The following is a 12,067-nucleotide window of genomic DNA, read 5'->3' on the forward strand; positions in this document are numbered from 1 at the left end:
TGTCTTTTAACCGTCAGATCTGACACTACACCACCCTGTAACAAGGAACCCTACCGCAGGTCCTTCAGTCCATCAGCTGTCAGAGTGTTTTCAACTCCAGCGTTGCTTAATGTAGCACTGGGTCCATATTCTGACTGTCTTTTGCAGTGATGTATGCTTTATCATACACAAATTACATTGCAATAATTACTTTCTTTGTTCACCCTCATTCTTTATTCACTCTCATTGAGTACTCTACCTGTCAGTACATACTGGTACTACTGTGATATATATATTTGTTACTGTGCAATATCATAAATGCTGTAGTCACCTTATCCACCGTGCAGATGTCCTTTATCCCACTGGATGAATGAGAATTTCCACAGACAGATTACTATGGGATCGATATGTCACACACTTTTTAATGGACTTAAGTGCACAGAGAATAAAAGTCCAGCAGACCACAGTTTTAACTGTTTTTGACTGCCTGCTTGATTAGGGAAAATCCCTGCAAATCTGTTAACTTGATTGTAAGATTGCTTCCTGAACGGTTTATGAATAAGAGATGGATTTAATAGTAGTTTAGCTTTGAGTAGTTGAAGCTTGAAATCATGCTAGTATTTCATGTCTGCTATCAAATAGTCCTGTTGTAGGCCCATTTGCTTTTACACATCAAGTTGGATTGTGGGCTGTACTGAACTCAGTTACTGTGTGTGTGTGTGTGTGTGTGTGTGCATGTGTGTGTGTGTGTGTGTGTGTGAGAGAGAGAGAGAGAGAGAGAGAGAGAGTTACTGGGAGTTACTCTAGCTTGTTATCAGCGCCTCTACCAGTGGAGCTGTCAGGTTATGTTAAGCAGTTGTGTTATGGGCCAAGTAGGACAGAGGAAACTCACACTCGCTCATACAGTATATACACACGTACCTATCCCACAGCTCCACCACAAATGCAAGAGCATTAAGCAAGTACACACACAACCATGGATGTTGCATACACACCAATACTGTGGCCCTGCATGGCTGTTCATCTGTAATAAAACTGCCTTGCGAGCAGTCTGATCCCCGGAGCCTTTTCCCAAAGTCGCCTGGGATGTGAACTCGCTGTTATATAAGGTCAGAGAGAGGGGACTTCTTCCAGTACTGTTACCTGCACTAATGGGTGCAGGCTGAATGGATGTGTTTGTCTCGTACACTTTGTAGAAATGAAAAGACAGGCCTTGAACTGAAAAAAGCCATCCACTTTTAATCCTTATCATCCCTCTGTTTCCTGTGTTTATGTTTAGATTTATTGGACTGAAACCAAATCTGTTTGGCTTGTTCTTGGTTACCAGCTGAGCCACTCAGGGCCTTTGTGTGTGGGACTAAAGTTGATGATGAGCGGGCTTGCAGGTCAGAGTTCACCTTCATGCAACTTTGACCATGTGGATGTGCACGATCAGCCAGTAGAAACACTTATGCCCCACAGTATGTTTGAAAAATGGAGAAGTCATTACTCTGGTGTGTTATAACCCTGATAGTAATACATTACACTACTAGGCTACATTCTGCAGCATTGTTTTTATAAGCTGTTTTAAGTCTGTGATCACTTTGCTGGATATTTATTTATTTATAACCTCCACAGGAATCATGGCATCACAATCATGTTTCAACACGAGTATAGATCAGTTTCTTTCAGTGGAAGGGTAAATTCACTGTACCTTTAAGCCTTCCCCAAGCAGTGACTTCTTCTCTATTAACAGTTAAGCTAATCACAGCCTTTATGGGTAGGACTAAAATTGAATGCTGTTAGGTAACACCTTTTTCATGGTTACCAACGAGGAACTCAGGGCCGTTGTGGGAGGGAATAAAGGCAATGACATTATCAAGCCATTTCAGAGTTACACAGATCAGGATATCTGAAGTGAATTTATCTTATAGTATTAGCAGGCTGTTATAAACACTTTGTCATTCTAGCTATTTTATTAACATTCAGCTCCTACATGCCACATGTTGTATGGAAGTTGGCTCAAGCAAACATGCAAGTTTGCATGAGAAAGTGAAGAAAATGTGTGGATAACAGGTAGGTCTCCACAACCAAAAACACAAACGTTTGAAGCTTTTGAAATTTAATCCACTCATCAACATTTGTCTAGCATCAGTCTGGTTTTCAGACTAATCAAGTTGCTGCAAGCACTCCTGTTTTCTATCCGGCAAAAAAACCCCAAAAAAACCAAACCAAAACAAAACAAAAAAAAACATTATTTAAGTTGTACAGGTTATACACCTGTGTCCATTCCAAAAGAAAGTCTTAGACTGGCAGCTTCCACCACACAGCAGCTGGAACCACTGTGTATTTTGTTTTTGGTAACATAATGTAGAACAACAATTTTATTTCAACTCATGATAGGGTGGCTCATGAGTTTGCACTGTTGCCACATCGCAAGCAAATTCTGGGTTTGAATCCCGAAGCTGTTCTGTGTGAAGGTTGCATGTTGTCTGCGTGTCTTTTTGGATTGGCTCTGGTAGCTCAGCCAAAAGACATGCAGCTTAGGTGAACTGGAGAATCTAAATTACCATTAAGTGTGAATATGTTATTATATCTATGTGTGATAGCCTGGCAGCCTGTTTAAGGTCTACCTTGGATGACAGCCTAATGTATTCTGGGGCAGGTTCCAGTTTCCCGAATTCTACACACAATTAACAGCTAGAACGGAATAATGACACTAAAAAGCTAAACTGATTACTTGAAACACAAACACGTTTGTTCCTCCTTGCTGGTTTTCTTTAGGTATGCACTTCATATCTCCAGGTTTTTCCCAGTTTACGAATGGCTTGCGTATCTTTAGTTGATTGTGATGTTTTGATGATCATCAAACTCTGAAGGAGGCCATGGGACAAGATCTTGGTCCCATTAAACATGACTGTGGGGCACATGTGGATGCTATAATGAAAGGTCAAGAGCTGAAACATCTAAAACACTCTTATAATTGAGTTGAACCCAGAAGGTTGTGTCTTGTTACATGTAATTTGGCCCTATATCATTCCCATGTTATCACTTTTTTTTTTTTTTTTTGGATTTATTGCCTTGTATTAACTGTTTATCTTATGGCTCCTCTCTCTTCCCTGTCTTCCAGAGTCTGCATCTCTCCTCTCAGGGACAGTCTTCTGCAGCCCTTCTCTGGTCACAGGCCTGCCTGGCATCTCTCATCCATATCATTCCTCTTTCCATCCACCCATTCTTTCCCCTGTCATGAAAGGCCTGTCCAGTAGTCGGAGTCACCATCATGTGGTCTCCTACGAACCATCGTATGATCCACTGGGTCACCATGTTGACTGCAAGCCATATTTGATCAGTCAGAATGACATGCCTGTACCCATTCCCATGCCGCATCCAGCTGAGCTGCCCTACTACAATGCTCAGCGTACCTCGTACCCCTCTGACAGCAACAGCATCGTCCCATACGGAACCTTCCCAAGGAGGTGCCACTCCACCTCCTCATCTCACCATCCTGAGGTAAAGGATGAGTGTATGGCCATGGTACCATATGTAGGAGGAGGAGGGGGAGGAGGAGGTGGAGGGGGCTATGGAGGTAAAACGCCCACCCGGGTACCAGCAAACTTTGCAGACCCGTTTGAGCATCAGCCATCATTTTCCAGAGATGGTTACCATACACTGCAGTACAAACGAGGAGTGTTGGCCAACAGTGGGGGGATGGGGGCCAACAACAACAACAGTGACAGCCCAGGGAGAATTCGCCACCTGGTCCACTCAGTCCAAAAACTCTTCACCAAGTCACATTCATTGGAGGGGCCACACCACACACAGTCCACCAAGGGGGCCAATAATGGGAGCGTTAATGGTGGTGGTGGTGGTGGTGGTGTAGGAGGTGGTGGTGGTGGTTCAAGGGCCAGCCCAGAAGGTGAAACTCCACCAGTGGGAGTGCGCCACCGGAAGCGCAGCAAGAGTCGTGAACGCTGTCGATCAGCGGAGCCCAAGCATCGAAGCCACCACCACCACCACCACCAGCTCCACGGCTCAGCATCTGCTCCGGGCTCCGGATATTGGAGCTCAGATGACAACCTGGAACGGGAGCTGTGTCTCTACCACCCTCACCACCACCAACCTCCACCCTCACCCTCCATTTCCCCCTCGCCCATTGCCATGACAATGGGCCGGTACCCCGGCAATAATCCTGACAAGTTCCCCCAGACACCCCTCCCCAGTCTCTCCTCCTCACAGTCCCAGCAGTACTTCATGATGGACCCTTACGCCACACTCAACGAGCACACACACGCCCACACTCACCATGTCCACACACACCACCATTCTGCACTCAAAGCCTCCCGGAGCAACAACGATGTGAAGTATGCAGCGTCGTCGGCATGTGTGCCAGTTAGTGGTAGCAGCAATAACAGCGGTGGCGGTATCGGTGGAGGAAGTGGCCCCTTGCTGCCACTGGGCCTTGTGGACGGGCCCCTTGTGAAGAAAGGGGCATGGTCGTCGAGCCTAACGGTGAGCAGGGCCCGAGAGGTCTACACCAACAACAGCAGCCACAACCAGCTACGGTCCAGCGCAGGAGCCGGTAACCTAAACCTAGATAGAGCTCTAGTCAAATCTAAGGGCAGTCAGCAGCAGGAGCGCTCTTGCCATTTCTTACAGGTAAATAATTCCTCCCCAACTCCCATCCAAAACCAGTCGATTCACCCTTCTCCCCTCTGTTGCATTCCTTTTCTCCACAACTTACTTTCTTCACCAATGTTTCCTCTAAGTCAGTGGTGTCCAGTCCCATGAGACATCAGGTTTTCAGTCCTACCAAATGCTACACTCTGACTTTCCTGACGGACACCTTCAGTTAGTTGGAATCCATTACTTGAACAGACAGGTGGCCATTCTACAATTTACAGCTGAAAAAAGGAAAAGTCTGCCAACGGGGGTCAGAGAACCGTAACCAGCTGCTGGTCATCCAGCGCCATCTTAAATTATGTTTGAGTTGTGTAGGTCATGAAGTGCTAGTTTTGCAGGAATGTCCTGTCAAATTTTTTGATTACTATATTGCCAGAATAATTTCAGGGAACTGGATGTTAGCTTCTTTGAAAGTTCCCAGAAGGATCTGTAATAAATAGATATTACATGTCTTAGTACAGTGAAAATACAAGTAATACTGACATTAATCACTGCTATAGATTAGATTGGACTTTATTGATCTCACAATGGAGACCATAATATACATCAGAGATATCATTTAAACACCAATTGGGGAAGTTAACAAACACAAAATATTGCAATGCATGAATTTAAAATTAGACGTGCAGAGAAAGGTGACATATTATAAAGAGTGAAAAAGTCCACGTAGGGAGGAGGTCAAGGTGGATGGATGAGTGAAACACAGTACTTATGTATTTAACTTATGTAACATCACTTATGTAACCTCCTTTTCCTTTCATCATGTACATGACCTATTTAACATACTGAACTTTCCTACCAAATAGTTTTGGTGCCCAAACCTAAGCAAACTGTGGCTTTTTCACAACGTAAACCATCCATTAGAAAGGTTCTGTGGCAGAGCATCTCCTACACAAGCTAAAGCAGGGGTGGGAACCTTTTCTCTATCAGGCGCTGTTTCAATTTCAATTCAGGCTTATCATGCAGATGCAGGAGCAGAAATTGTATTGGGTTGCCCTCTCCAATTAATATTTTGTGATTTTGTGCATCTAGCCAGAAGCACAGTCCCCTGTATTGTAACTAACTATATGCTGAACTGGAGCAATCTAAAACTCTACAGTCCCCTATAGTCAGTGAGTAGAGTAATCAAATATGTGTGTTGTTTCTTATAATGTGTTGTGGGAATTTTCAGGGCAGCTCATATCAGAATGCATCTCGTCATGGCTCCATGTTCACCAAAACTTTTAGGGCATGCATTTCATGCTGTTCTAAATCAGCTATTTTGATAAATGCAACTTTATATGACAGCCCTGCCGGGGATCAGTGGATGCATCCCAGTTTGGGCACCAAAGTACCTGCATTGCTTTAGTGTTTGGTTGGAATGATGAGTCAGATTTACATGGCGAGCAATCATGACTGGATATCACTGGCTAAGGCTGGGGAGACACTAGAGCTCTTAAGATGAGGGCTTTCTTTGGACAGAGGGGTTTGAATTGTTCTAGATGACATTAAAAACACATACCGTAGTTCCTCAACCAAATGCTGGTAGTCAAAGAGCCAGCTCTCGATTAATGGCCAGGGGTATGGTCAACACAGACAAATGAAAGCAGCCCCTAATGGCCAGGGAAAAAAAGGAAGGCACATCACGTTAGTTTAATAAATTCAACAGCAAGATGGATTACTCATCTCAAGTGTTTTTGCCCAATTTCAGTCGCTGCAGGTGTATGTGTGTTAATGTCTGGGCCAAACTGTATTTTGTAGTAACATGCAAGTGCCATGAGAAGTGGAAACCTTGCCCATATTTTCACAGCACATTCCTGCAAATGTTTCACAAAAAAGCTTTGTTAAAAAAATAATTGTTTATTTCCACTAAAATGCTATTTTTTTTTATTTTGGAATAAGCACAGCAAGAGTTTGTATTAACAGCTTAATGCAGTAAGTACTTATCAGACAGAGGGCATTAGAAATAAAGGCCTGTCTCTAATATAAGCCTGCTTCAAATAAAGGCCTGTTACGGTCTGCAGTGGAGGTAACTAAAGGGTCCCATCACTATTTGAGGACATATGGCATAACAGTAAATTTATACCATCCAGTCATTCACTGCTGTGTCTATGCCTGGGATCACTGACTGCCAATGGACACTTTGATCTTAGAAATGTTTCAGTAAATGGATTTAAATCATTCAATCTATTCAAATAATTTGATCAATATAAATCATTTAATTTAAAATGATCTAGCTAGTAAGTCATATTAAGAATTAAGAGAATATAAGAATTATTGTCATTATTGCTTAATCACTTGGTTTAAGTAATGTCAGAACACAAGAATTGCCCTTCACAATTTCTGAATCCCAAATGATGTCATCAAATTACTTCTTTTGTCCAACCAACAGTCCAAAACCCAAAGAAGATAAGACAAGAAAAACTTATCAGCTATTAAAATAGTTAGGTGAGTTAGTTAAGAAAAAGCCATGTGGAAGCTATAATTGATGGCTAGAAAATTACCTTTATCTTATTAAAAAAGTAACCAAACCCAAATCTGTGTCTACTGGTGAAAAGCAGCTACTGAACTGTACTTCCTCTACCATCTGCTGTGTTGCTTTGGACAGAGCAAGGCAAAAGTCTCTGTCCAGATTGGTTCACATAGCCTGCTATACAAGTTTATGAAAAAGCCATATAAACCGACATCACCACATTCGTCGTGGATGTTGGATTAAAAAGACAATTTCCAAGCGCTGCGATGGTAATCTATCAGTATGATGATGCATATTAAATTAATATCATTATATTTTCATTCTTCACAAACAATTACTATACCAGATGTTTTTACTTAGTTGATCTGGTCTGATTTACTAAAATGAAAAAAATATTTTATTGACACTATTATTTGGAAGAATTAACTTGTAATTAATAGTGAACCCATGTCATGGGAAACTGGACTGTGCCATGTAAATATTGGTCAATGTTTGGTGGACTGCTGTAGAACAAATTCAGTGAAGTCATTTTCTTCCAGCTCTGTCAGGCCTTCACACTGTACAATAGTTTTAAAACAGATATGTGATTAAATGCAGGCCTGTGGTGATCACAAGCAGCAGATGCCAATTTATAAAATGTAACACACTCACAATTCTGGAGGACAGGAATTAGAACTAAAAAATACTAAAAAAGACCTGCAGCTTTGTGATGCTTCAGCACTTGGTGAGGCTGGCAGAAGGAAAGGTGGCAGAACAAAGTCATTCTTGGTTGTTGTTTTGTTTTTTTTGTTTTTTTGTTTTTTTTTTACAGTTGTCAATTTTATGATACTATGACTACTTACTTGATACTTGACTTGTTCAAACCAAACACCAGACCAAATACTATGAAGTCTAACATCTGGTGGTGAAAAGCAGGTACTGAAGTGACCCTCCATTATTGGTTGGTGTTGGTGCCATCCACTATTCTTGTCAGCAGGAAGTAGGTGTGAGTTCTGTGGATAGAATCTATCATGTAATTTACTCTGGATAACATTATGGAGTGCATTTTGTGTTAACTTTGTGTAAACTGCTTACAAATAGATAAATCTAGTGAAATAAATACCTGACAACTCAAAGCATCAATGTAAAAATCCTGCTTATAAAGTATTGCCATGAAGTAGTCATGCTTAGGAGTTTTGGAACATTGCCAGCAATGGTCCAACACAGTCAGATATATCAAAGGGATAGAGACATCGAGGCAGCCTCATCCTGGCACAAAAGACCGGTCAAGAGCAGATAACTGGTTTAGTGTTTGGTTTCACCACCAGTCAGGAGTTTTCACACAGATACAATTACACGGTTTTGGTTACTTTTCTCACAGAATAACAGACCAGAACATAATCAGCAGTAGTGTTAAACATCCCAGAATTGATCCTAACTAGAGTTAATTTGCGCTCCAACCTATTGTTAACTGTTTCATGTGTATTCAGTGTCAGATAATAAAATGTTGTAGTGCATCCACAGCCTTAGAGGGAACATTGCCTACCACCAGTCTATTACTCTGATCTCCCAAAGAATCCCACTGCCTCCTCCTCCTCTTCTGCACTACTCCCCCCCTCCTGCCTTTCCTCCACTCACCTGACATACTCCCACATTTCTTATCCACTCAACCCCCTGCCACCCACCAACCCACTTCCACCTCCTTTACTTCCTCTTGGTTTGGAGAGCCTTCCTCTTCCTTCTCCTCTTCCTCCTCTTTCCTCCTTTTGAGTTGAAGAGAGAAGTAAGTGCAGAGCCAGTAGCAGCCTTACTCTCTGAATGCTAGGTAATGACTCATGAATGAACTCATGAAACACAAAATCCTTTCCTGTTTGTAGACCTCATTTTTAATTTAGTAGTGATTCCCTTCCTGCCTCTTTACCAGTTATCTTGCCTTTCCTCACAGATATTGTCTTGATGACTTGTTGTGTTGTGCTATGCCGTGCTGTTTTTTGAAGTACTGTGTTGAGCTGTGTTGGGGAGGTATTTAACTACGTATAAAGTAGTAGAGTTAAAGTATTTTTGGTATTTACCCAGTAGCAGTTCAACTAAATTTGAATAGGATTAGAGTTTACCAATTTTTGCTTAGCTTTTTTGAGGAGCCAAAATTCCGTTGTGATGTCAACAAGATGGTCTAATTAAATTATGAAGGACCATAGCAAAGGTTTTACATGTTTAAAGATCCTCTGTGGAGTTATTGACCTCTGTAGAGGTGCTGCAGAGCTGTTTTTCTATAAGTGGATCTCTGTGTTCTTTATCTTGTGCTTGTGCATGAGGATGCACATGCATGTGCAAGTGTGTGATGCCAATAGTCTCACACTATCACTGATGAACAGGTGGCAGTAACATGCCAAGATATGCAGCAATGCACCAGCAAAGGTTGGGAGGAAGAAGACTGCAGCTAGAAATGTAAAAATGTTAGATATAAAATACTTGCATGAGGAAGGAAATGTATTCAACACATTTGTGCTGACCTCAACAATATACTCGGTTTATTTTGGTGAGAAACACTGAATGTAAACATAACTTTTGTTTGTTAACAAGAAAACTCCACAGGGGACCTTTGAACATGGAAAACCTTTGCTATGGTCCTTCATAATTTATTTTGAACATTGTGTTGACATACTTAACATACTTAAGTTACGACACATACGCAACAGTAATTTACTCCTTTCTATACTGTTGACTGAAAGAACAAAGAAAAATCTGTTTTGGTGACACCCCTAAATAAATTCTGTATCTGGGAAATACTGAGAAGTCAAATGATAGATGTAGTTCAGCTCCAAGTTCCAGTGTGTAGTCACAAGTACTTGAAAAAGTTAAATGGCCTCCCCAGCACCTGCTGGTGTTGTTTGTTTGTGACCTGTACTGTGGTGTGTGGGATAATCATGTGTCTGAATGTGTGCGGATGGTTGTTCTGATACATTTCAAACAATGTTAAATCAGTACAAGTCCTGTCATACTCACCAGTCTGCGGTTCTGACTTTCTCTGTCTAATGATGCTTAATCACCATTAAGCTCCTGTCAATAAATGTCTGCACAGATGTCACAATAAAAGCCTACTGCCACCTCAAAGGACAAAAAAACAAACAAAAAACCTGCAAAGATGAGTGAAACCAGCACTGGTGAAGATGACTCTGTTGTGCTGATGGAATTTCTTCACTATGTGAGCCACAGCGTATTATACCATAGGCAATTCCAGTGCCCTGGACGTTTTGTACATGTTTGTCATACAAACATATTTAGTTCTTTTAACTGAACTGTAATTAACCAGTTATGTTTGAAAATCCCAAAAGCTTATTTGAAAAAAAAGTCCCAATGTTCCGACAGTATTTCCAAAAATCACCCGAAGACTCCTGTAAACACAAAAATATTCTGTACACTGCATGATTTTAACCCTTTTTGTGTTTTTCAAACACCACTAGTTAATTATCATTGAGAGGATCCAATGGTTACTTTTGTGGCCCAAATGTATGCTAATACATGCATGGCACAAACTGGGGCTACTCTGGTGGAATGGATCATCAGAAGTGCTGTGTATTTCAGGATCATGTAGACCTGAGTGGGTAGGAGTCAGAGAGATCATTTAGTGGCTCAGACATGTTTCACAGCCTCTCTCTCTCTCGCTCTCTCTTTGCCGTCTGTCAGTCTCAACAAGCAGCAGTGTGACTCATTTATTAACTGTGATACAGACATTTATTCCAAAATACTGACAGACAGTGAAAGCACACTTTTTGTTTAGTTGTCAGTGTCTTTTGTAAACAATGCACCATGTAGGAAATGAGGGCATATGCCGTGTTCTGGCCAGTTTTGTGTTCATTGCCTCTGCTGGTAAAATTAAAGGCAGGAACAACAATAGAGAACAGACTGCTCATTCCAAACATTGTTAAAAGGTGAAAGTATTCATGAATGTACACTAATGTTAATACATTTAAGAAGCTGTCCATGAATAAAATAACCAGTCAGGAATGTCTGTTTGTAGTGTAATTAAATACCTGAAAGATCAAGGCGCTTCATCAAATTGATGCAGAAATCATATGAAATCCAATATTGTCATAAATCAGTCCAGCTCATTGATTGCCCACAACTGTCTAACATACCCAGAGATATGAAAGGGAGCGATACCTCAGTATAAATGGCATGTCAACATCTGACAGCTGACAAATTAATATCCTCACATAGCACTTATTGTATGCTGGAATAACCTACACCCTGGTTTTGATTAATGAAAATACATGATTTACATACACATGATATTTTGAGACAAATTGCATTTGTAAAAAAAAAAAGAAAAAGAAAATCTGTTGTCCCTACATTAGAGGTTATTACCTGAATGAGCTTTAGTTTAGACATTGCTTTTTGACTGACAGTACTGAGTCAGTTACAGCTCTAATTGTGCTACTGTTCCACTATGTTTAAGCATTCAAAATGATGTCATAGTTTTCATTTGTTGCCACAGTGACTGCTGTACAGGAAAACGACAGGCACAGGTATGGTTAGGGAAAGATTGTGATCATAGTTAAAAACAAAGCAAAACTTTGTGGGCCAAACCTCCTGTTCTGATGTCCTTCAAAGTGGACAGGGATTGGACGATAGGGCAGGGCATTCATTTGCTATTGGGCTCGAAAGTGTGAAACAGCCCAATGAGTTTCATTCAAATACCACCCAGATCATGATTTTGTAGAGATTGTTGATTGAACTGCAGATCAGACATCTAGTGAAACTGATTTAAGTAAACAGCACTGAAGTACTTACAGAGAGAGAGTTTCAGGATTCTTCTAGTCTAAAACACAGGCTAAAAAAAGAATACAAATTCAAAAGCTCCACATGAAAAGGACAGCTGAGGAAAAAACTACGTTTCCCTTTCAAACAATACTGTCATCTTTGATTGTGGCAAACATCAGCTCCAAGCAACACATCAGTGTTAAGAGAACACATTAAAGCTGTCCCTTTGGCTAT

At 41.1% G+C, this 12,067-nt stretch overlaps 1 protein-coding gene across 1 annotated transcript in view; it reads left to right on the forward strand.

The window, feature by feature from the left end:
- Positions 1 to 3,204: 3,204 nt before the first annotated feature.
- LOC121614794 (disks large-associated protein 1-like) overlaps positions 3,205 to 12,067 on the forward strand; it is an 84,199-nt gene continuing 75,336 nt past the window's right edge. The window contains exons 1-3 of the mRNA XM_041948869.1: positions 3,205 to 3,958; positions 3,995 to 4,328; positions 4,395 to 4,614. Of these exons, the coding sequence (XP_041804803.1) occupies positions 3,205 to 3,958; positions 3,995 to 4,328; positions 4,395 to 4,614 (1,308 nt within the window). The remainder of the gene's footprint in view (positions 3,959 to 3,994; positions 4,329 to 4,394; positions 4,615 to 12,067) is intronic.

Source organism: Chelmon rostratus, chromosome 12 (assembly GCF_017976325.1).
Source record: "Chelmon rostratus isolate fCheRos1 chromosome 12, fCheRos1.pri, whole genome shotgun sequence".
In the NCBI taxonomy this organism is placed as follows: domain Eukaryota; kingdom Metazoa; phylum Chordata; class Actinopteri; order Chaetodontiformes; family Chaetodontidae; genus Chelmon; species Chelmon rostratus.